General features: G+C 39.5%; 1 protein-coding gene across 2 annotated transcripts in view; it reads left to right on the top strand.

The window, feature by feature from the left end:
* The first annotated feature begins 3,286 nt into the window (after window positions 1-3,286).
* RNF144B (ring finger protein 144B) overlaps window positions 3,287-23,927 on the top strand; it is a 56,170-nt gene continuing 35,529 nt past the window's right edge. Inside the window, exons 1-2 of one of the 2 annotated variants that reach the window (XM_070940663.1) lie at window positions 3,287-3,561; window positions 22,128-22,315. In XM_070940663.1, the coding sequence (XP_070796764.1) occupies window positions 22,151-22,315 (165 nt within the window). In that variant the 5' untranslated portion in view covers window positions 3,287-3,561; window positions 22,128-22,150. Of the gene's footprint in view, window positions 3,562-10,338; window positions 10,397-22,127; window positions 22,316-23,927 lie in introns of those variants that run through there. The other variant, XM_070940664.1, reaches the window with a different exon arrangement.

The following is a 23,927-nucleotide window of genomic DNA, read 5'->3' as shown; positions in this document are numbered from 1 at the left end:
CATCTTCCTCTTAACCTGCAGCCTGACTACCTTCTCAAGAACCTTTTCCAGAAAGGGAAACTTGATTAGAAATTATTCAACACTGTTGGATCCAACAATGGCTTGTTTAGGAAGAGACAAAACCCAGTTGGAACCATCTCACTTAAGGGTCAATTCAACAATGCTTTTTCGAAATGACTTGTCGTCTTCTAATGTGTTTGAGGCTGATGGTTTTGAGTGTGAGATCCGTAATCTGGTGAAATTGTGAATAAGAGGACATGTGTCATGTAGAACACAAAGCCTGTTCTAAAAATCCCAAAGGTGCTTTTTCAGGAGGCAACTGGACTTTCTTGTTTTTCTCTTTGAAGACGTTTCGCTTCTCATCCAAGAAGCTTCTTCAGCTCTGACAGGATAGTGGGGAATGGACGGATTTATATTCTTGCAAACAGCTGGTTATTTGCATCCTTTTAAAGGGTCTTTGAAGCACTTGGAGGTTTATCTGTGTCCTCAGGGTCACCTGAGTAGTGCTCCTGGTTCCTGTAATCTGCCATTTTTTTCCTCTGGAAATCCATTCCTACTCCCATACCATTCAAAGGGTGTTCATCCCAAATTATATAGCTAAAAGTCTGTAGAAATTCTCAGTTATCTAGGTCATGGTTGTCCCAAAGGTGCTTTTTCAGGAGGCAACTGGACTTTTTTTTTTTTTTTAAAGATGTTTCGCTTCTCATCCAAGAGCTGAAGAAGCTTCTTGGATGAGAAGCGAAATGTCTTCAAAAGAGAAAAAAAACCAAGAAAGTCCAGTTGCCTCCTGAAAAAGCACCTTTGGGGACAGCCATGACCTGGATGACTGAGAATCTCTACTGTTCTAAAAATGTTACTTAAGAAAATATCTCTCCAATACCATTTTCAGTACATCAGATAACTGAAATGAAATAATGTGTAAAATATTGTTCTAAAATTACATATATTGTCCAGTTAATTGACATGAAATGGAGAATCTCTCAATTCCAAGACTGGATAGCATCCATCTTCCTGGGAGCTTGTCATTTTTAAGACACACTATTTATCTTGGAGCAGTGGGACTCAATTGATTTTGCTTCTACCTGACCTTTCCCAGCAGGAACTGTGAGAAGAATTAAGTTTTTGGACATTTCAACTTTGTAATAGTTCCTTGAAGCAGTGGCTGCATGATCCTGACTTTGCCAGTCCCTCACTTTTCCAGGTGAAAGGATGAGGAGGGTCATCTAAACCCTTTATACTCAGAAATCTTCTGTGTTTCTATATAGCATACACCATTTCTGTGGTCAGCTTGAACTATGAAAGGGAATAAGCAATCCGGCTTCCTTCTTCCCATGCATTCAACTGGCTCTACAGAGAAGCTACAGTGTTGTCATTGTACCTGTTTAAAGTTCTCTCTCTACTTGGAAATTCTGATTTTTCATGATTTCCTGTCAGATAGAAAAATAGAAATACCTTCTTTGCTAATTTTTAGACACAGTGTTAGTTGTAAAAGGAAGGAGAAAAATCACTCACCTACAAATTCAGTGTAACAGTTCTTAACACACTTTGCTAGATTCTGGAGAAGTAGCTCAAACCTAGTTAACATGGTATGGAAGCATTTAACATTTTGCTTTGTTGTAACCTGTGATTAAATAACAATTACGCTACAATACTACTACATGTGTATTCAGGAAGAATGTCCAATAAACACAGTAGCCTATTATTAAGAAACAATAATAGAATTAGACTGTATAAAATTAAGGCTGGGCTGTTTATATACCAATAATAGATTATATAACATTTTGCAGATTTGCATGGTCCGTATTTATATATATATAGATGCTTTGGAATTTGCTTGCCAGAAATGATACTATCTGACGTCCGATGTGCAGCAGTTGTAGGTAGTCATGTTACACTGCACTGAAGTTCTGAAAGGCATTCAGTCTTGGCAAATGGATTGTTTTCATAATAAGGAACATCAGACTCATAATCAGAAAAAGAATATCTCAGTTTTTTTATGGCTTATTGCAGAAATCCAGTTAAAAGTGACTTAGAACATGCACTCCATCTTAGTGCAAAGTCATCTATGCTCCTATTTCTCTTATAGCTTATGCTTCCCCCCCTCCCCCGAAACCAATTGAACAACAACCACTGGTAAATGGCTGGAAAAGTTTAGGGTAGCTTTTGACACTTCTTCAGACTTCCCAGGCAAGACAAATTTCATGCTGATTCAATGAGGGGAGGAAAGATAGCATTTCAGTTCAGCAATAGGAAAGCCTCATAGGTTTAATATTTCAGGATATGGCACCATTATATATTTTTACACTGATAACATTTACATGTCTGTCTGTCTGTCCCCATCCGACCCTAACCCTAACCCTAACCCTAACCCTAACCCTAACCCTAACCCTAACCCTAACCCTAACCCTATCTATCTATCTATCTATCTATCTATCTATCTATCTATCTATCTATCTATCTATCAATCTAATCTTACATTTCTTTCCGATCTTTAATTTGGAGGCATACAGTCAAGGAGACATAACATAATGCATCTGGTCCCTACTTTCCCCACAATAATAGTTGTGTGAGGTGGGTTGGGCCGAGAGAAGGTTCCTTGCCAAAGTCACGCAGCCAGATTTCATGTCTAAGGGAGAACTCAAATTCAGTCTCCCAGTTTCTAGTTAGCATCTTAACCACTACTACATCAATCTAATGTTGCTTTTGTGTGTTACATTCAGTGTAGTTCCTCTCCCACGACTAAACTTTGGGGTGCTGTATAAGACAACAGAAAAATGAATTCTGAGCAGCATAACCCATCTCTAAACACATTGGCTGTACCATTAATAGATGTGTATAACGTAAAGAAATTCAGTGGATGCAGCCCTTATGATACTCTTTGTTGTGTTTCTGCGTCTCTCACAACAGTTAAAGACCAAGAAGTCTGGAGGAAATAAAAAGCAGCAGCTCTAATCAAAAGCTTATGATGCTTTTGTCTTTGTGTGTATGTGTGTGTGTGCGTGTGTGCATCCGCGCGTTCCAAATCAGTTGTGATCCAACTCTTTAATTACAGCTCAAACAAAATGTTTTGATAGCTTTCCTGGACTACCCAGTTAGAATTCAGGAAGAATTTGCTCTTAATTAAAATAAAAAAATAAAAAGGTAAGTTAGGCATTAGCCAGCCTCTGGGAGGGTTAAAAATAATCACCTGCCGTTGAAATGGGACTTGGGAACTAGGAAGTGCTGTGGCTCGTGCTTCCTATATAAATAAGTATAGCTTTCACACAGCTTTTGCATATGTGTGGTGACATGTGCTTTAAGAGATAATGGTAACATGCTTCTAATAGCAGGGAGGAGATTATTTCTTGTAGTGACGAGAGGGAGGGAGATGAGTGCACTTTCAAGTCTATAGCGTGTAAAGCTTTCCCATGCAGCAAGGAAGAAGGACGGAAAGGGGGAAATTGTTTTATTTTTTCAGTCTGAGCTCTTGCTGGCTGTGACATGTCTTGGAACTATTGAAATGTGAGTAAAGCTGTTGAAAAGTCCAGCGCCGAAGAGGGAATCCTCCTCTCCGTTTGTAAGGTATGTCAGAAAGATCTGCATTTCTTAAGAGCAAGGACTGTTGATTCAGAGCTGTGTAGGTTTTTTTTTTTTTTCCATTTTCAGATGGGGGAATCTTAAAACAGAAATCATGCTTGCTTAAACTTAAACCGTGGGTAGTGTAATACTAAGAAAACTGAGGCAAAAAAATATTTTTAGATGTTCAGTGCCAGGGTTCAAACTGCAACACAGTTTTGTGCCTGTAAATATATGTGTTTTGTGCATGGGTATCTCTGACAAAAGGACGATTTGATCAGTGCAGCATTTAAAAAGAGTAATTTTATCTGTAGGGAAAATGAAACTCAAATGGCTAAGGTTACAGGCTCATCCATTTGAAATGGAAACTTAACAATTTATGCAAAAAGATAATATAAAAGGGATGAATGAGAGGGTCTGTCTGAAAACATACTCATTTATTGTGGCTTGTGGATAAAATTGGCAATACAGTTTATCTGTAACTTGTCTGTGAAAAAAATCACCAGTTTGTAAGGGACATTTTATTTGTTCAGTAATTTAGAAAGTACAGTACAGTGGTAGGTAGACTGGCAAATATTGAATAAGTAGTATATGGAGGTCTGTCTTTTAACACAATTACCATTTTCTAAGCAGAAAATGAAATGTGTGTTTACATATTTATAGATCTCTTGGAAACCAAATCCTTGTGTGATGGTCTTGGTACAAAGCAGTTGTTTCTGCTTTGCCTTTGAAATATTATTGTGTGTCACAAAGGAGCTAATAAACCCTCAGAGTTTGAATTTCAGTTAAGTGCTTTGAACTTCTTTTTTTAAAAAATACTTGTGTAAATGCAACATACATTGCTTTACTTCTGGAAACACAGTTTCAGAGACTTCGTACAGCCTATGCTTGTGTAATTTTGATTCTTTCACTTTCATCTTAGCCTGGTTGGGATGACCCAAACCGGATTTATGCACGAGTAAGAGAAATTTAGTATCATACCTGCTGGCATTTTCACAATCTTCAGGCACTAATTGTAACCCTTGCTACCTACCATTTCTGCACAGTATACAATATGTGTGCAGTGTTTACCTTCTTTGGATGAATGTTTGCTTAGATACTGTGATACTGGCAGAAACTGAAGGGCAGAGGCAGGGTTTCAGGCAAGCTCCTCACCCCACTATAACAACCTCACCCACTATTGTACAGAATAACAGAATTGAAAGGAATCCTGGAGGTCTTCTAGTCCTACTCCCTGCTCAAGAAGGAGATGCCAGACAAATGTTTGTCCAATCTCTTCTTAAAAATCTCCAGTGTGGAACACCACAATCTCTGAAGTCAAGCTGTTCCACTGATTAATTGTTCTAACTATCAAGAAATTTCTGCTTAATTCTAGGTTGCTTCTCTTCTTGATTAGTTTCTCGCTGTTGCTTCTTGTTCTGCCTTCAGATGCTTTGGGGAATAGGTTGACCCCCCCTCTTCTATGTGGCAACCCCTGAGATATTGGAACACTGCTATCATGTCATCCCCAGTCTTTCATATTTGCTCTTGAAAATCAGCATTGCTCTCAAAGCTTAGTCTATATCCACTTTTCCCCCACAAGCAACCTTACAATATAGTAGGACCAGGACAGGTCTCATTATCTGGCAAATAAGAGGACTGGAGAGGTAAAAACTATAGTATTACAACCACTGGCTCTGGAAACAGGTGAAATGGGTTGATAGACGGACTAGTTCTATCTGAGAACTCTTTGTAAATATTACTATTAACCTTGGAACTTGGAACTCTCTTCTCCTATCTTCCTCACTCCTTGGAGAGCTGGATGTTTTTGAGCTTTCCTATTAATCCGTTGCTTTCAGTAGAGGTATGCTAATATGAGTAAGTTCCACATTGCATGGTAATGAGCAAAGATAAAATGACAAAGTGAAGTCCCTAATTCAGTCTGCAGACACGCTAAGGACTTTGGAATATTGAGATACGAAGAGCCCAGACTTTTTCTGTTAAATTGTGGCTAATAGCCTGCAATCAGTAAACTTGACTGAGCTCATTTTTATTCAGGTGCAACATGGAAAACTGGATCAGCTCTGCCAAATGTTTTGAATAACAGATGGGGTCTTTCTTCTTCTTCTTCTTCTTTTTGTATGTGATTCAGATCTGTGTTTATTTTGGTAGAGCTAAGGGAAGAAAGCCTGAATTGGAAGAAGACCAAAGCCTGTATGAACTAAGGGAGACATAATTGTTATGGATGAGAATAGAATCATTAAAAGGGGCTAACAAATCCAACACTGCTGAGTGTAGGAATACAAATTAAAGCATTCCCAGCAAATTATTGTCTAGTCTCCACTTCAACACATCCATAACTGACTACAAAAACTCATTTGCCTCTGAATTAGCCAAAAGCAGCCTGGAATTTTCTCAAAGAGGATTTTTTTTTCCAGCCATGGGAATTAGAAATTAACTAGCTGACTTCTCTCAATGTGCTAAGCTAGAATGCTTCATGTTCCTAATTTATTGATTATAAGCAAGAATTCCAGTGCACCCTGCCTTATCACTATCACTTGACTCCTCCTCCAAGTGGGAGGCACTAAATTAATTAGGACTTCAGGTCTTAAAAAACATAATTCTATGGCTCACTTTGGACATTGTCTTCGTTCTCCTTAAGGTTTGGTGAGTAGAAACAACAATCATTAGCTTACCGAAAAAAGATACAGAGTACCTAACCGTGAGGCAAAGGCAAATATGTTTAAACAATAAATCCAGGAGTAATATGATATTTATTTTATTCTCTGCTGACATTTCTGAACACAAAAGTTTTGGGATCCCCTGTACTTTCAACCTCATTAAGAGACAATTCTGAGTATTGTTCAGTAGTAGGTAAAGGAGCAAAGTTCCAAATGTTGACTTAGTTGTCTGTGCCAAATAACTCTGGGCTCAAAGTTTGCTGTCTTTGTTTTTTTATATAAAAGAGTCTTTCAGGAGGGACTTAATTGATCTTTACTGCACAGTAACAAGAAAGTCTAAAACTAAATTTTAATTTGAAAATGATATGGCCAAGTGTAGTGGTGAAGTTCCTGTCTTGATACACTCATGTATTTGAATGCCGAATCATAAAATGTACAGTATGTGGTTTTCATTAAACTGGCTTAAGCTGTTATACTTCCAAATTCTTTTATGATGAACAATAGGGTAAAATTTCCATTGATATTATGAAAGCAGCCTATAGCTGAGTAGGGTAAGAAATACTATGTGACTAGAAATGGTTTTAAGGTCTAGGTCAAGCTTTAGCAACTTTAGGGCGAAACATATCTTTTCCTACAGGTACAGGACCCCCCTCTTCATTTTCTTGTGAAAATTGGTAAAAAATAAAGTCCGCCCCTGATTTTTAGCGAGAAGCTACATCATCATCCAATTATTCTGCACATTTTGTTTAGTCGATTGCACTCTAATGCTAATGAAAAGGGATGGAATTAGAGTGCTTTGATCCTATAATTTTTCTTTTCTTTTTCTTTGTCTTTAGTTGGTTTATAGTAACTTACCCAGCCCAGTTTCACTGTTAGGGAATTGAATCAGGGTTTTATCATGATGTAGAACAGGACAGTATAAAATTTTGGTGTCATTTGAATAAACGAGCGATTAATCTGCTAGAAAATTAGCACTGGGGGATATTTGTGCCCATACCTCTTTCTCTTTGGGCCCTGCCCACTGCTTGACATTCCGTACAAGACTGAATGTGCCTCTTGGCACAAAGGAGTCCTCCAGTCTCTGCTTTGATAAATTGCTGTTCTTTTGTTCCAGGAGTTTCGGTTCTGTAAATCGGTTAGTGAACCTGAACAGTGCTGTTGACCTTTATCTGGAGATACTAGCATTTATGATATCCACAAGACTTGGCATAGATAATACTACATTCCTTTCCAATACCACAATGCCCTGGCTTCCTTACAAAGATTGTCAAGCTTTGGTCCAGACTGGATGCAATGTTTTTGTTATCTACCTTCGTTTTCCTCCACTTCTGACCACACTAAAGCTAGTGGAAATGCTTCCACGGAATTTTGTGAGAAGAAAATTCAGCTGTAGCAGCAGCCTTGAATGTGGATTCTGGGAGGTCCAGGATCTCTGCTCTTGTTTATGACTGATGCTTGACAAAAACTATGTGGCTCATTGAACTAAGCTTTTTATTTAGTGCAAGGATCTCTGCAGAGGTAGTCCTCCACTTACGACCGCAATCGAACCCAAAATTTGTATTTCTAAGCAAGACAGTCGTTAAGTAAGTTTTGTCCCATTTTATGACCTTTCTTGCCACAGTTGTTAAGTGAGACACTGCAGTTGTTAGGTTAATACCATGGCTGTTAAGGGAATCTAGCTTCCCCATTGACTTTGCTTGTCAGAAGGTCACAAGAGGTGATCATGTGATCCCCCTGGGACACTGCAACCATCATACATATGAACCCAATTGCCCAGCATGTGAAATTTGAACATATGGCCATGGGGATGGTGCAGTGGTTGGAAGTATGAAAAATGATTGTAAGTTCGAACAGCCACTAAATGAATGGTTGCAAAGTCCAAGATTACCTGTACTGTTTTGGAGCTGTTATTGTTACTTATTGGATTTCGAGGTGACGATGATCACAAAGAGGCATGATGGAATGGTAACCTTACTGTTATAAGCTTTTTGGTTTTTGTACCCAAGCTTACTCCCACTTATAAATATTGACATTTCAGTATTGGAAAGGTGAGGAATGATATATTGTTTTGTCTCTCTTCCTCTACTGTAGTCATGGGGTTAATGAGGCATTTAGAAATACACAAATATGAGTCATCCATTAAGAAGATTGCTCTTCCTGGGAAGAGGCGGCAGAATGTTGCTTGAGTATATGGACAATGTATTATTCCCACTTTAGGTAGAAGTCAGTGATTTGAGACTGCTTTCGTGTCCTATGCCTGCTCTTTTGAATTTAATTTAACAGTCTTTATGTATAGCTGCTCAGCTCCTGTCAGGCTAATATAATTTAGTTTCCTTGAATGGAGCAAAACAATGTAAGACCATCTATAAAACTTGCCATTATTTGATTGCCTTGAAGATGTAGTTACAATTGTATGTTTATATTGTATTTAATTTGAAACCGAATTCATTTATTTTATTAACCTACATAATTCTGGTCCATAAGTGTAATAAAGAACCATACAGGTAGTCCACAATTGAGCCCAAAATTTCTATTGCTATATATGTGAAATTTGTTTTTGTTCTTTTATTTTATTTAAATTTTTATACCGCCCTTCTCCCGAAGGACTCAGGGCGGTGAACAGCCAGGGTTAAAATACATGCAGTATAAAAAATTAAAATAATTTAAAAATAATTAAATCCAATTTGGCTTTCCGATTTTAAAACCCCTTACCCATAAAATTAATCAATTAAAATTTTAAGCCAGCCCGGCTCGCTGAAACAAGAAAGTCTTCAGAGCCCGGCGGAAAGTACGGAGGTTTTGCCCCATTTTGAGTTTTCTTGCCACATTTGTTAAGTGAATCAGTGCAGTTGTTAAATTAGTAACTAGTGCTAATTTGTGAAGGGAATCCGGTTTCCCCCGTTGACTTTGCTTGTCAGAAGGTCACAAAAGGGGATCACATGACTCTGGGACACTGCAACCGTCATAAAATGTGAGTCAGTTGCAAGCATCCAAATGTAAATCAGGTGACCATGGGGATGCTGCAACGGTCATAAGTGTGAAAAATGGTCATAAGTCATTTTTTTCAGTGCCATTGTAACTTTGAACAGTTACTAAGTGAACTGTTATAAGTCAAGGACTACTTGTATTATACTTCTGTTCTTGGCTAGACTGAACCAGATGGCAATGGTGGCTGGTACTCCCCCCCCCACCCCGAAACATATGTTAGTATATCAACTTTGTCTTTTTATGGACAGGAATGATCTTTGTATTATCAGTCTTGCCCTATTTTTGTTCAGATGCCACACACTTGTCTTTAAAATGGATTTTCACTGCAATGACACAGTGCCTTTGAAAAGGATTTGGAGGTATCTAAACTCCTGGAGAGAAAATTTCAGTGGGCATAAAGATACATATATATCCACTTTTTCTTTATTCCCAACTCAGATAACTGTTGAGAAAATTCAAATGGAAGAATTTATGAAAGTTTGTTTTTGACTAGGAATCCTAACTGTTAACTTATTGGATCTGATTTGGTTCTAAACCCAGTTCTAAATTCTGAAACTGACCTCTGGTGCTGAATTATTGCTTCAATAAAATTGTATCGAAGACTGCTAACTTCCCTTTAAACTTTCCCAGGCCTCTGAAGAATTTCCCAGGCCTCTGGAGAAGGGCGGCATATAAATCAAATTAAAAAAAAAAAAAATCTGGAAGCCTTGTTTCATCTATCTTCATCACCTCTGGGAAACTGGGAAATTATGGAAATATTTCTAGGGAAACTGATTTCTTCATTTACAATGTAAAGGGTGATCCTGACAATTATAGACTAATTAGCCTCCTCAACATAATCAGCAAACTTTATGCAAGACACTACAATGGAAACACCAGTACTGGCTGGAACAGAGAAGCAATCTGACTTTCGGGAAGACCAATCTACCATTGATCCAATGGTAAATTGGCCTTGTATTCTACAATCTCACTGAAAAATGTTTCTCCCTCAACACAGCTTCCCTATATGCTGCTTTCATAGACTTCAAAGCAACTTTTGATTCTATATCCCAATATCCTAAATTGTGGGAAAAACTAGAAGCCTCCTTGACCGATCAACATCTACTTCATTTAATAGGTGTGCTACATGAAGGGACTTCACTCAAAATAAGATGTAACTCCCGGGACCATCTCACCAGTGCCATTGGAACTGAGTAAGGCATAAAGCAAGGCTTTATACTGACCCCAATGTTATTCAGTTTCTGTATTAACTTCATGGTGGGCCGTCTTCTCAACATGAACTTTCACACATACCCAAACCAACACTTAGAAGTTGCTGGAAGACATACATCTCATGCATACATTTTACTCTATACAGACACTGTAGCAATACTTTCAAAAGCATCTATTGACCTTAGAAGAACCTTGAGAACACTAACCCAGTAATGCAAGGAGGCCAACTGGTGCTCAAATATCAGAAAACCAAAAGCATGACATTTGCCAAAAAGCCCAAGAACCACTCCTGGAGGATAGATGGCCACAAGGTTGAGCAGATCTCCTGTTGCAAATACCTGGGAATAGTCCTTCATTCTGCCAAGCATAGGGAACTCCATGGAGAATACACTGCTGAAAATGTCATCCTCAAATTACTCAAGAGGTGGCTACTGTATACCTGCTGCACTCGAACTATTTGAAGCTAAGCCAATAACACAACTACTTTATGGTGCTCCTGCGCCCCTTCCCAATTCTGCATCAATAGTACTTGTTCAATCTAAATTTCTAAGATCAGCCATGCAAGTTCCGAAATGGGTAATCTCATCCTGAGACTGGAGACAGGCCTCATGAAAGTATAATCTAGAGTGTGGGTGACATACTCAATTATTAGCTCAGACTATGCTTTTTTTCACGAATGAAGGTGAATATACGTGTCCCAGGATAATATTGCAGTATCCAATCTGAATCCACTGGGACCAGCAGTTTTGTCTTCCAAGCTTTCAGCCTCATATTGGAGCCCATCTTCAGGAAACTTCTCTCTAGCAGAGTGTGTGCACTGAAGATAGGGCTCACGTCCAAAAGCTCAGAAGATAAAACCACTGGATGACCAACCCAGATTGGGTCCTATCTTTCTTTCTTTTTTATTATTATTATTATTATTATTATTATTATTATTATTATTATTATTATTATTATTATTATTATTATTTTATTTCTATACCGCCCTTCTCCTGCGGGACTCAGGGCGGTGTACAGCCAAGATAAAACATTACATATAAAATTTAAAAACAATTTAAAAAACAATTAAATAATTTCGGCCCAAGATATTAAAAACAACCCAATTAAAACCCAATTTTCACCTTTGGTCTTGCCTCATTAACTATGAGGGATGACTTTCGGTCCACTTTGGGGGAAAAAAAAACCCAGTGGCAACTAAAATCTCATCCTTGGGCTTCTCTTCAAGTTTTCCATTTATGACAATCAGGCCAAAGCTCTCATTAAACAGTGTGTAACAGACACAGAGCAGTAATTGGAGCTAGCCAAGTCCCCAAACTTTATTGCCAATGAATCCAATAGGTACTCTGTCTCCCTGGTGACATGCTTAACTAAAAATACCTAACCACCAGAGACCTTTACCCTGGTACAATGTGATGCCCTCAGCTGTCCTTGAAGGCTGATAACAGGAAAATCCCTTACCCAGAGAGACAATGCTTTTGTAACTCGGGACTCACAGGAGCAACACAGCATGTACTTTTCCAGTGCCTGTATTACAGAGAGATCCATACTAATGTCATTTCACCATTACAATATAAATACCTAGAGCACATAGGACAATTCCACATCTTCCTGTTGCTTGCAGATCCTAATCCTGCTACAATTTATAATGTTGCCAGGTTCTGGGCAGCAGTGCATCATTGCAGACCTGTGTCATAAACTAATCTTAACGAGCATTTAATTTGTTGTTTAAGAATTCCTTGCATTGTGATAGATTTAGTCTGCCCTATACTAGATTTTAAGTTCCCCTGAATCCATATCATGTTCCTACCTCTCCCTCTAGACTGTTTTTAAACATTTTTAAAGTTTTTTTAAAATATTGTTAGCTATTTTTTTAAATTAAACTTCGATCTTCTATAGGTTTTTTTTTAATCCTGCGAATGCCATCCTCCTTATGATGCTGCGTGTGGGTGTTTGCGTAGGTATATAATATTTTCAGCCTTTTAAAAATTATTGTTTATATTCCACTCTCCTGATGCTGGTCTGTGACCTTAATAAAGATCTGATTGATATCTACAACAAGAAAAGGGAGTTAGCCTTGAATCTATCGCTGCTCTGAGTCAGGATTGTATGAGCTCTTTGACAACAACACCCACATGACCGTTCCAGGAATTTGCACGGCAAAGCAAGGGGCCTGAAGGGAGACATCTGAAAGCTAGGATAGACAAAATAGGGTTTCTGCGGCTAAAGCTCGCTGTAGCTGCCCTTCAAATCTACCTTCAGACTTGGAAGATTTTGTTCACGTAATCTTACAATAAAATAGAGTAGATAGTTCTGAGTCTGCTTCTTGTCTGGATTACCAAGCTGACTAACAGCTTTCTCCAATCCCAGAATTTTTCAAACTGTTGCAACTGTAATTCCTTGGATTTTCACCTAATATAGCTAGTCTGGGAATTCTGTAAAATATCATTATAATGCCGTGATGGTGAACTTACGGCACGTGTGGCCAAAGTGGCATGCGAAGCCATGTTCCCTGGCACGCACAGCGTCACCCGTTCCTCTTCCGGGTTTCTAGGGCACATTCACACACGACGATCAGCTGGCCTTTGTGCGTGCGGCAGTGCCAAAAACTGGAAGAGCTAGTCTTCCATTTTCTGGCGTGAGCATGCACGCTGGCCAGCTGATTGGCGTGTGAGCATGCATGGCAGTAACCGGAAGATTTGCTTGCCAGCATGCATGTGTGCGTTGGAAACCGGAAGTATCTTATCCGGCGCGTGCATGCCCCCTGGGCAGCTCCTCTTCCTGGTCGTGGCTCTGATGAGCATGTGTGCGCGAAGTGCTCCCTTTTTGGCACTTGGTGCTGTGCGCACACTCCCTTTTTGGCACTCCGTGACAAAATGGTTCGCCATCACTGTTACAATGCATGCGGGAGACTGACTTTGAGAGGTGATATCAATTGCGACTTGGAAGAAAATGGGTAAAGTAATAATGGATAAGTAATTCAGGTCCCCCTCAACTTACTGTAGTTCATTTAGTGACTGTTCAAAGTTACAATGGCACCAATGGTAGGTTGCTCCCGGTTCGTACCGGTTCGCAAGGAAAAAGTAGTTCCGAGAACTGGTAATAACATCGGCTGGCCATGCCCTCGAACTGGTCCCCAGCCCGGTTGCGGCTCACTTACCCACCCACCTCATCAGAGGCTTTTTTTTTTTTTTTTTACTTTTCAAAGCATTTTTTCTACAACCTCTTCAGTTGAAGACGTGGTAAAAAAAATGCTTTGAAAAGCCTCTGATGATCCTGGCTGAGTTGCCTGATCGGCAGAGGCTTTTCAAAGCATTTTTTTCTGCAACCTCTTAAGGTAGTAGAAAAAATGCTTTGAATAGTAAAAAAAAAAAAAAAGTTGCCCACGCCCACCCAGTCACATTACCCCCACCAAGCCATGCCCACAAAATAAGCCACACCCACAGAACCATTAGTAAAAAAAAATAGAACCCACCCCTGAACAACACTGAAAAAAGTGACTTATGACTGTTTTGCACACTTACGACCATTGCAGCATTCCCATGGCCATTTTGATCAAACTTCAGAGGCCTGGCTCTGGTTCATATTAATGATGTCCCATGGTCCCAGGGTCATACAATCCCCTTTTGCGACCTTCTTACAAGTAAAGTCAACAGGGAAGCCAGATTCAATTAACAACCATGTTACTGACTTAACAACTGCAGCAATTCACTGAACAACTGTGGCAAGAAAGATCATAAAGTGAGGACAAAATTCACTTAGCAAATGTTTCTCTTAGCAACAGAAATTTTGTGCTCAATTATGGTCGTAAGCCGAGGACCTTTAATGGGGTTGAAATTGTAGCAAATTAAAACAAAGCCGTTTCTATTTAGTTTCGTTTTCTATATGGCATGAATTTTGTGAATACAGCTTGCCCTCAACATATGACCAAAATTGTGAGGCCAAAATTGCGAGGCCTGTTGCTAAGCGAGACTGATGTTAAGTGAGTTTTGCCGCATTTTACAACCTTTCTGGCCATTTGTTAAGTAAATCACTGCATTGTTTAAGTTAGTAACCCAGTTATAAAGTGAATCTGGTTTCCCCATTGACTTTGCTTGTCCCAAGGTCGCAAAAGATGATCATATGACACTGCAACTGTCATAAATACATACCAGGTGCCAAGCATCTGAATTTTGAACACGTGACCCTGGGGATCCTGCAATATTATAAGTATGAAAAACAGCTGTGTCACTTTTTTTCAGTGCCATTCTAACTTCAAACAGTCACTAAATGAATGATTGTAAGTCGAGAACTACCTGTAGATAGTACTGATTTTTTTCCCCCTGTAGCCCTGTTGTCCAATATGATGGGGAAGAGTTTGCTTTAATTTTTCTCCCAAATTCTGTCCTCCTTCATTACTGCGGTTACAAGATTGTTCAAGGCACGTTGAGTGTCCTGACTCTGACCGCACAATCATCTTTGACTGCTGGGAAGGCTCCACTCCCTTCACATAAATCCTGGCGTAAAACTTTCTCCTGGAATATCTCCCAAGGACCTTTTGCAGGCAGGAAAGTAGGGTTAGCCACGGAAGTCATACAATAATGAAGAGCTGGGCAAAGGAAGCAAAACTGACATCTTCTGCTATTTGCAACCATAAAATATGCCAAAGAACATTACTATTTCTTTAGTAAAGCTACATGGACAGCAAGGGGAAAAATGGAAGCTTTTTCACAGGAAAATGATGATTTGGGAAAATGGGCAGCAGATTTCGGCCTAGTAGGGCTTTTGAATATAGATCTAAGCATTGGCAATGCTCTGGTGCATTATTTACCGTCTGACATATTTTCTTTATTTTCAGTAGCCGTGGGCATGACGTATCACTCCTGCTTCTGCCAAACTTCCTTAGATCTCTAAATATCTCAACGTTGCTTGTGCAAAACTGGCCTCCTTACTTAAGAAAAAAAGGATGTTGTTTTGAACACAGTACATAGTTCTGGGACTGTCCTGAGTTTAGGATGTTATTTGTTTTGAATTTGTGTTAGTTATGTTACTGTTGGTACCCTGGGTCAATTGGAGTCAGGCAGTGTCCAAGTTGAATTAAATAATAAATAAATAAATAAATAATAAAATGGGGTAAAAATGATAAAGAAATAATGAAAGAAATGACAGTGCTTGACTTGAGGGTTTCTTTCTTTCTTTCTTTCTCTTTCTTTCTTTCTTTCTTTCTTTCTTTCTTTCTTTCTTCCTTCCTTCCTTCCTTCCTTCCTTCCTTCCTTCCTTCCTTCCTTCCTCCCTCCCTCCCTCCCTCCCACCCTCCTTCCTTCCTTCCTTCCTTCCTTCCTTCCTTCCTTCCTTCCTTCCTTCCTTCCTTCCTTCCTTCTTTCCTAGTGTATGTAGGATGATTTCAATCAAAGACTTCTATCTAATGCAGCTGTGGTTGTCAAACTCAAGGATCCCGGGGTTGCCCTGGAAATAGTAAAGGACTGGCCCGCAGTGCCTCTGCCAGCGAAAACAGAGCTTGGGAGGGCCCCGTGTGGCCCTCCCAAGCTCCTTTTTCCTTGGCAGGGCATTGCAGGAGGCCATCCTAGCCAAAAACAGAGCTTGTGAGGGCTGCATCCGGCCTTCTTTAGCTCCATTTTCGCTGGCAGAGGGTTGCAGGAGGCCCATTTTCGCTGGCAGAGTACTCGGGCCACCACAGGTACCCGCGACATGAGTGACGTCAAGGTAGCCATGCCCACCCTGGTCACTCCCATCCTGGCCCCCCAAGGTCAAACACAACTCAGATGCAGCCCTCAATGAAATTGAGTTTAACACCCCTGATCTAATGCAATCTTTCTCAGCTTTGGAACTTTAAGTTGTGTGGTCTTCAACTACCAGACTGTCACAGGATCATCTTCTTTTCTGCCAGCCTCTAAAGTAATGTTTCTTAACCTGGTCAACTTGAAGTTATGTGGACTTCAACTCTCAGAATTCCTCAGCCAGACGTACTGCCTGAGGAATTCTGGGAATTGAAGTCCACAAATCTTAAAGCTGCCAAGGTTGAGAAACACTGTTCAAATGAAAAGCAAAATGAACAGTTCATATGTGGGCTCAGAATTAGTGCTTGTCAAAGGTTGGATTGTTATTGCATAATTAGACAAACTCTTATTCAAGTTTCCATTTAGTATTGGAAAATCAATTAAACTGAATCCATGTCAGGATAATGTATTTTGTTGGCTTTTAATTCCTTTTTCATCATTGGTGCAGTAGACCCCTCAAATAAGATTGATCTTGTCAGTCATCTCCCTTCACTTTGTTGTATCATATCTTAGATATGCATTTGATTCCATTATGCATTCATTATGGTACCGTTGTTATGATGCTGTAAAATCTCTTTTCTCCTTATTTATTCTTACTTGGTGAGGGAAGCTGACATCTTTGATAGGCTATTTTTGGCTTTCATTGTAGCTGCAAAAATTCATGAATGTAGCTAGTGCCCAATGAAAAAGCCAGGGAATATATAACTAACGAACAACAGCATTCTCTTACATGATGCCTTAAAATGATTGGCATTTTAATCTGCGTCATTTCTCGAGACAGTGAGCTAATACTTCTGGGGGACCCCCAAGTTGAGAAAAGCTGCTTTAATAAAATGTTGGCCTTTGGAAAGTAACACATTTTATGCATAACAAAGATCTTGATGGTAAAAATATTTTGAATACCTGCATCATACTACCACTCATTTTTTTCCCCTCTTTCCTGTTAGTTGTGTTTTATTGCTTCCAAGCAACATAAAATATTCTGCACATTGGGTGCTTTTAAATGGACGAAGCATTAGCATTTGCTTATCTCTTCTAGTCTTTCCCAATATTCTGTGGGGAAATTAATTTTTAAATAGACTTTGTTATAATCTATACACATAATGTTCTTGAAAGATTAGAAAGAAAAACACTGTGTTGCAGCGTTAAAGATAAAACTTCCCGAAACCAATAAAAAAAGAAGTTTGCTTTATTATACATTAAGGATTTAGATTTTTAGACTAACAGTTCAAAGTAAGTGTAAGTTCTTAGTCAAACGATGATTTTCTCAAAATTAGGCTGCTGTTTTAACATTAAGAGTTGTAGTACTTAGAATCCCATTCAGACAGCATGCTGAATATTTTTATACACGTTAGCTGTAAAGTTAAGCAGGTTTGATCCTGGCCAATCCCTGGGAGAAAATCATAAAAGAGAATTCCTATATGCACATGGAGAAATAATGTACAATAATGTTACAAATAAAGACTTTCAGTAATTTAGTTCTATTTTCTGATGAAAAATCTACTATTTTCAATCATAAATGCCTTGGTTAGATAATAATAAAAAGCTTAGTGACATCCAACTAGTTAATCCTAGTTAAGAGCCTTGGTAGTACAGTGGTCTAAGGCACCCTGTTATTAAGCTGGTTATTAAGACCAGCTGCCTGCAATTACTGCAGGTTCGAATCTCGCCAAGGCTCAAGGTTGACTCAGCCTTCCATCCTTTCTAAGGTAGGTAAATTGAGGACCCAGTTGTGGGGGCAATAAGCTGACTTTGTATAAATATACAAAAGGATGAAGGCTATTGCTGAACACATTGTAAGCCGCCCTGAGTCTCCGGAGAAGGGCGGCATATAAATCAATTTTTAAAAAAAAAAAAAAAATCCTGGTTGTATATTTTATACAACTGCATCAAGTGGTGTCATTCTGCTGATGGAACAGCATTTATCAGCAAAACAAAGACGCATTTATACATTGATGTGTACGAGATATCTTAGGACGTTCAACAATGCCAGAGATCGACAGGATAAAGTAATAGCTTTCTGCTAAGCAGAATGGACAGAAATGCTGATGCTATTGGAGATAAGTGCTGAGAGTCTACAAAATGAAGCCATGGCGACTCTTCTGCTTATTTCACTGGAAGCTGACGCCATGTTCTCTTTGAAAGTATCTTTATACTGATTAAGAATTCCAGGACACAATTGTGTCTTATGTCATATGGTCCCTGTACTACAATAATACTGGAAATAGAATTTCACAACGTTCTGATTCTAAATTGCTGCTTATTTTAAGTTAGGAAGAACAAACTTCATGTAATGAAGAGTGAATTGGGATTGCTGGTTCAATAATTTCATCCAGATCATTCTGTTCTCCCTTACTCAGGAGCCTAGGCAGGGGTGAAATCCAGCAGGTTCTGACAGGTTCTGGAGAACTGGTAGTGGAAATTTTGAGCAGTTCGGAGAACCGGTAGCGGAAATTTTGAGCAGCTCAGAGAACCGGTAGCAGAAATTTTGAGTAGTTAGGAGAACCGGCAAATACGTACCTGACTTTACAAGGCATAGAATAAGGAAGGCCTGGCCAGGAAGAGAGCCCTGAAGAAGACAAGAGGAATATGGATAGATGGATCAAATGGAAAATAACTTGTCAACCCAAAGAAATAAAACCTTTGATGTGTCAGTGTACTGTTGTTGCTTCACTGATAAGAATAGCTGCAGCAGTTATAGAAAGTAGCTTGTCGATTGTGAGTTTGCTAAAAGACATTGCCAAAATTTCTGGTAATATTTGAAAGGGACAGTTTGTTGTGTAAAAGAGTTGTTATTATATGCCGTTAGAGGAAGACAATTACTTTTATAGAAAGAGATTCTGCAATCCAATGAGCCTTCATTGTGAAATTTCATTTGAAAGTGGGCACAATTGTTAGTTTTTTTGTACAAAAAGATTAAATATCTGGTAGTACATGCATATACAAATTTAAGTGGCTGATTGATACAACACAAACATCAATTATTGTTCCTTGATGCTTTGATGAATAATGAGAGATCTGTTACACAGATTGCATTTTGTTAATATGAAAAAGCCTTTGTGTATCAATAACATATTCGGACAAATGCGATGTGTAAGCCAAGTTCTTACTTTGCAGAAAGTTTAAAAGCAATGTATGTTCTGGCTTCCGGTATTCATGAAGGACAAATATAATGGGTGAAAACAAAGCAGCTAAGCTATTGGATAAAACACATTTAATCAAAGTGTCTGTATAGCAGAAATCATTTACATGTTTCTGCTTTATAGCAGCATTTTTCTGTCTGGGTACTTTCCTAGACTCTTGTCTGTAACTGGCAGGCTTGTAAAACCCTTGATGAACTTCAAGGTTGGTTTGCTATTGCAGTACACAAGTTTGCTGGCAAGTCAGACCTATGCATTATTTAATTTGATTAGGTTTGCAAATGTTTATGAGGTCTTTAGGCCACTTCTCATAAAATATATGCTTCTAGAAACTCAACATGTACAGAGTATAAAGCAGCAGCATTAATAGATTTCAAGCCAAGATACTAGCATTTCAGTAAACCAGACTTTTTCATTCCGGTACTTGGCAAACCATTTGGATTTGCAGTTCACCCAAAACTCCCAGCTGGGATTGCCAAAATATTTTCTGTGTATTACAGTATTTATGTATTTATGCTTCTTTATAATTTGGACTCGAAACTGATTAGGGGGAGTGGAAATTAAAAACTCGAGATGTTTTTATACTAAAAAAGCAAACAAAATGAACCCAAAGTAAACTCACATATCAGGAAGCACATATCACAAAACAAATAATATGTAACAGATTGACATATCGTGACCTGCTCCAATGTTTGTGGAAAAAGAGGTTTTTAAAGATCTTCTGAAGACTGGCAGGTTTGATACAGACTGAACCGTTGCGGGATTGGGGTGGGGTGGGGAAGCCATTTTAAGGGACAGGAGCCATGATAGAATAAACTGTTTACTTCAATTACCACTTAATTGTCAGGACATAAAAACACTCATTCTGTCAGATTTTACAGGGCTGGAAGAAATGTCAGAAGAAAAACTGACCCTCAGAATGCCAAGGTCTTTGCCATGAAGAGATATATAGTTGATCCCCAGGAGTTATTGGTATAGAACACATTGATAACAAACACGGTTTGTGTAACAGAGATGTTACATGAGTGCACAAGATGCATACACAACTGCTTGTGCCCCTGCATTTTGACCAGCCTTACTTCCAAATGGTCTTCAAGAACAGACCTATGTTGCAGTAGTCCACGCATGAAACAGGGCTTCTACTCAGAAGCTTGCAGTTACAATCACCATGGAGAAGAATTGACACTTTGCCACTCTTATCACCAGTGGGTAGGCTGAGACCTGAGCTCTTAACACTACTTGGTGGTATCCGCTTTGTGTTTTATGCCAACATCTCTTCAGGCACTTCATTTCCCTCAAAATCCTTGGTAAACCAAACATTTGTTTTTGATTAGCGATTGGAGAGAAATTGTGCTATTTTATCAAGTGTTCTGGCCATATTACATAGATCACCCAAACATAAGGTGAACTGTCTATCAGTGGATAATCTGGATCTTTCTGGGTAGTGCTTCAATAGATATACAGGTTGAAGTTGTTGGTTCCTTAGGGGTTTATGGTCTGGGATGGATGCCAACTGGACAGAGTCCATAGCAGATCTGCAGAATTAGTACACAGGAAAATGTCAGATTGATAAATTAAAAATCGTTGCAGGCCACAAAGGAATACCTGGTATATTTGGCAGCTGACGGAATGGCAGCAATGCTGGAGCTGGTGGTGGCACTGTGGCCTGGAAGTTTTGTAGGTTCTTGACAGTACATCTTTTGGGCAGCAATGGTGAATCTATTAACTTTTTAAAAATGTCTGTTGACTGTGCAAGTCTGCTCGGAAAGCTACATATTGGCAGGCCTGGTCTATAGTGATCAACAGGGCAATGTCTTATGGAATCATCAGGGATTATTTTGAGCTTGTAGAGCAGGAGTGTCAAACTTGATTTCATTGAGGACCACATCAGGGTTGTGTTTGACCTCGGTTGTCTGGGGTGGGTGTGGTTGGGGTGGGTGTGGCCAGTCTGGCGTAGCCAGGGTGGGCATAGCCAGTCTGGTGTAGCTAGGGTGGGCATAGCCAGTCTGGTGTAGCCAAGGTGGGCATAGCCAGCCCGACGTCACTTGTTGAGGCTCCATTTTCAGCCGTGACAGCCTCCTGCAGCCTTCTGCCAGCGAATGGGCTCCGTTTTCAGCTGCGACAGCTTCCTGCAGTGGAGCCAGGGGGAGCTGCACGAGGCCCACCTAGGCTTTGTTTTTGGCCAAGACAGCCTTCTACAGCCCTTTGCCAGCAAAAATAAGCTTTGGGGGGCGTGCACAGCCTACCCGGGCTCTGTTTTCAGTAGCAGAAGCTGCAGGAGGCTGTTGTAACAAAAAACGGAGCTTGAGAGGGCCGTGCAAAGGAACCACCGGACAGTCCTTTGCTGTTTCCAGGGCCGCCCCGTGAGCCAGATCTAAGCACCCCACGGGCTGGATTTGGACCCTGGGCCTTGAGTTTGACACTCCTGTTGTAGAGTCTGAGGAAGTGGCTCATTTTGTCTAGTTGTGGGCCATGCCATAGCTTTTGTGGCACGTTACGAACATTTCTGATAGAAAATATTTATTTCTGATAAGCTTATGTTGTTGATTTATCTGAATGTGTTTTCTCCACCTGAATTGATGAAGGCTGCTGTAGAATTAGGAGGGATTATACTTGTGTTATCTTGTACAAAATATAAGTGGGTTATCCCTATCAGTGTATTTAACAGTCTATAGAACAGGTTAAATGACGGAGCTGTGAAAGACGTCCAAAGCTTATACATTGCTTAAAATTCCGCTATGTTAAATTTTAGCTTGCAAAATAATTCTCATTGGCACATTCTGATTTATATCTTGTAGGATTGTCGTGTGTGTTTAAATTGATGTCCTCTGCTACTGAAATCTGCTTCAGCACCATGACAACCGGAGTAGCAGAAGTTGGGGAATTGCCCTTGGAGTCTTTGGTGACTTGCAAACTGTGCTTATCTGAATATTCACTGGATAAGATGACTGCTCTTCAGGATTGCAATTGCATCTTTTGTACCTCAGTAAGTATAGACAGCAGTGTATCTATTGTTGAAAGAAATGAATGAGCTAAAAAACTTCTCTGTAACATTAACTAGCAGATTAAGAATGCAGTAATTAAGAATGACATTTTCAATATTATATTCTAGAGGAGGGTAAACAACATGATGTTCATGGTTACCAATGACTTTATGCACCAGGTTCTAAACAGATTCCCTTCATCTTTTTTTTTAAAAAAATTAGATACTTCTTTTTTCAGATAATTTATATATTTTTTTTAAAAAAAGAGGGATATCTGCAAAAACCCTAACCTTTCCCATCAGTTATAAATATACAGCTGGTATTTTTTCTGATTTTTATAATGCTTTATTGCATTAAACCATGTAGGCTCAGGGCTGTCTGTTCTAATTCGGTAGCAGCATTCCTGTGTCTCTGCAACAGAGTATTCCCTACCCTTTGCTGACATTTTATAACGTAAAGGTTCCCCTCGCACATATGTGCTAGTTGTTCCCGACTCTAGAGTGCGGTGCTCATCTCCATTTCAGAGCCGAAGAGCCAGCACTGCCCGAAGACGTCTCTGTGGTTATGTGGCCAGCATGACTAAATGCCAAAGGCGCACGGAATGCTGTTACCTTCCCACCAAAGGTGGTCCCTATTTTTCTACTTGCATTTTTTATGTGCTTTCGAACTGCTAGGTTGGCAGAAGTTGGGACAAGTAATGGGAGCTCACCCCGTTACATGGCACTAGGGATTCGAACCGCATCTTTCGATCAACAAGCTCAGTGTCTTAGCTACTGAGCCACCACATCCTCTTGACATCTTATAGATGCACGATATTACACCTAAAATCCAGCCCTACAGATCGTGTCCTTGTTTGCCAAGCTGCGGGTCCTTTTTTTATTCCTACTAACCCAGCAAAATGAGAAAAATCATGTAAAGGAGTGCAAAACTCTTGTCAATTTATCTGTCAATAGGACAACTTTCTCAAAATAGATGAAAAAAAAAAGAGTTTGACTTTGAAAATGGGCAACATTTGGACTGCAGTGAAAAAAAGCATAGAAAAAAGACATCCTTATAGGATGGGCAGTGATGGAAGTGACTCAGAATAGTAGCTCCTGCTCCATTCTAAGCCCTTATCCTGCCTCCTGATCACAGAGCATATCCAACTCCCCCCACTCGTGCTTCTTAGTGTGCATACTTGCACAACAGCACACAGATGCAAGTGGAATAGAGAGACATAGATGAGGTGCCATGGATTGCTTTGTTCCACATGAGAAAATACAGATGGTTCCTATGGCAGGTGCTGACAGAAAGATTAGAAAGAACTCCAGAAATTATACTCTTCTTCATGCTTTCCTTAACTAATTTGGAATTTAGTTCTTTAATTAAAATTCTGCAGTAATGGTAGAGGTAAGGAACGAATAGTGTTCAGATCAGGGGTGGGTTCTACTTACCTTTACTACCCATTCGCAATGGGACCCACCTCTGGTATGCATGCATGTATATATATATAATTTAAATACTAAGTTTCCATATTCATACAAATATAATGAGTTCCTCTTAAGTATGCATCTTAATATCAGTAGCAATTTGTAACCAGGGGTGAAATGCTCCCGGTTTGGACCAAATCGCCCG

Source organism: Pituophis catenifer, unplaced genomic scaffold, assembly GCF_029215685.1.
Source record: "Pituophis catenifer annectens isolate HBS135680 unplaced genomic scaffold, rPitCat1.0.hap2 SCAF_3, whole genome shotgun sequence".
In the NCBI taxonomy this organism is placed as follows: domain Eukaryota; kingdom Metazoa; phylum Chordata; class Lepidosauria; order Squamata; family Colubridae; genus Pituophis; species Pituophis catenifer.
This window is presented reverse-complemented; position numbering and strand designations above follow the sequence as displayed.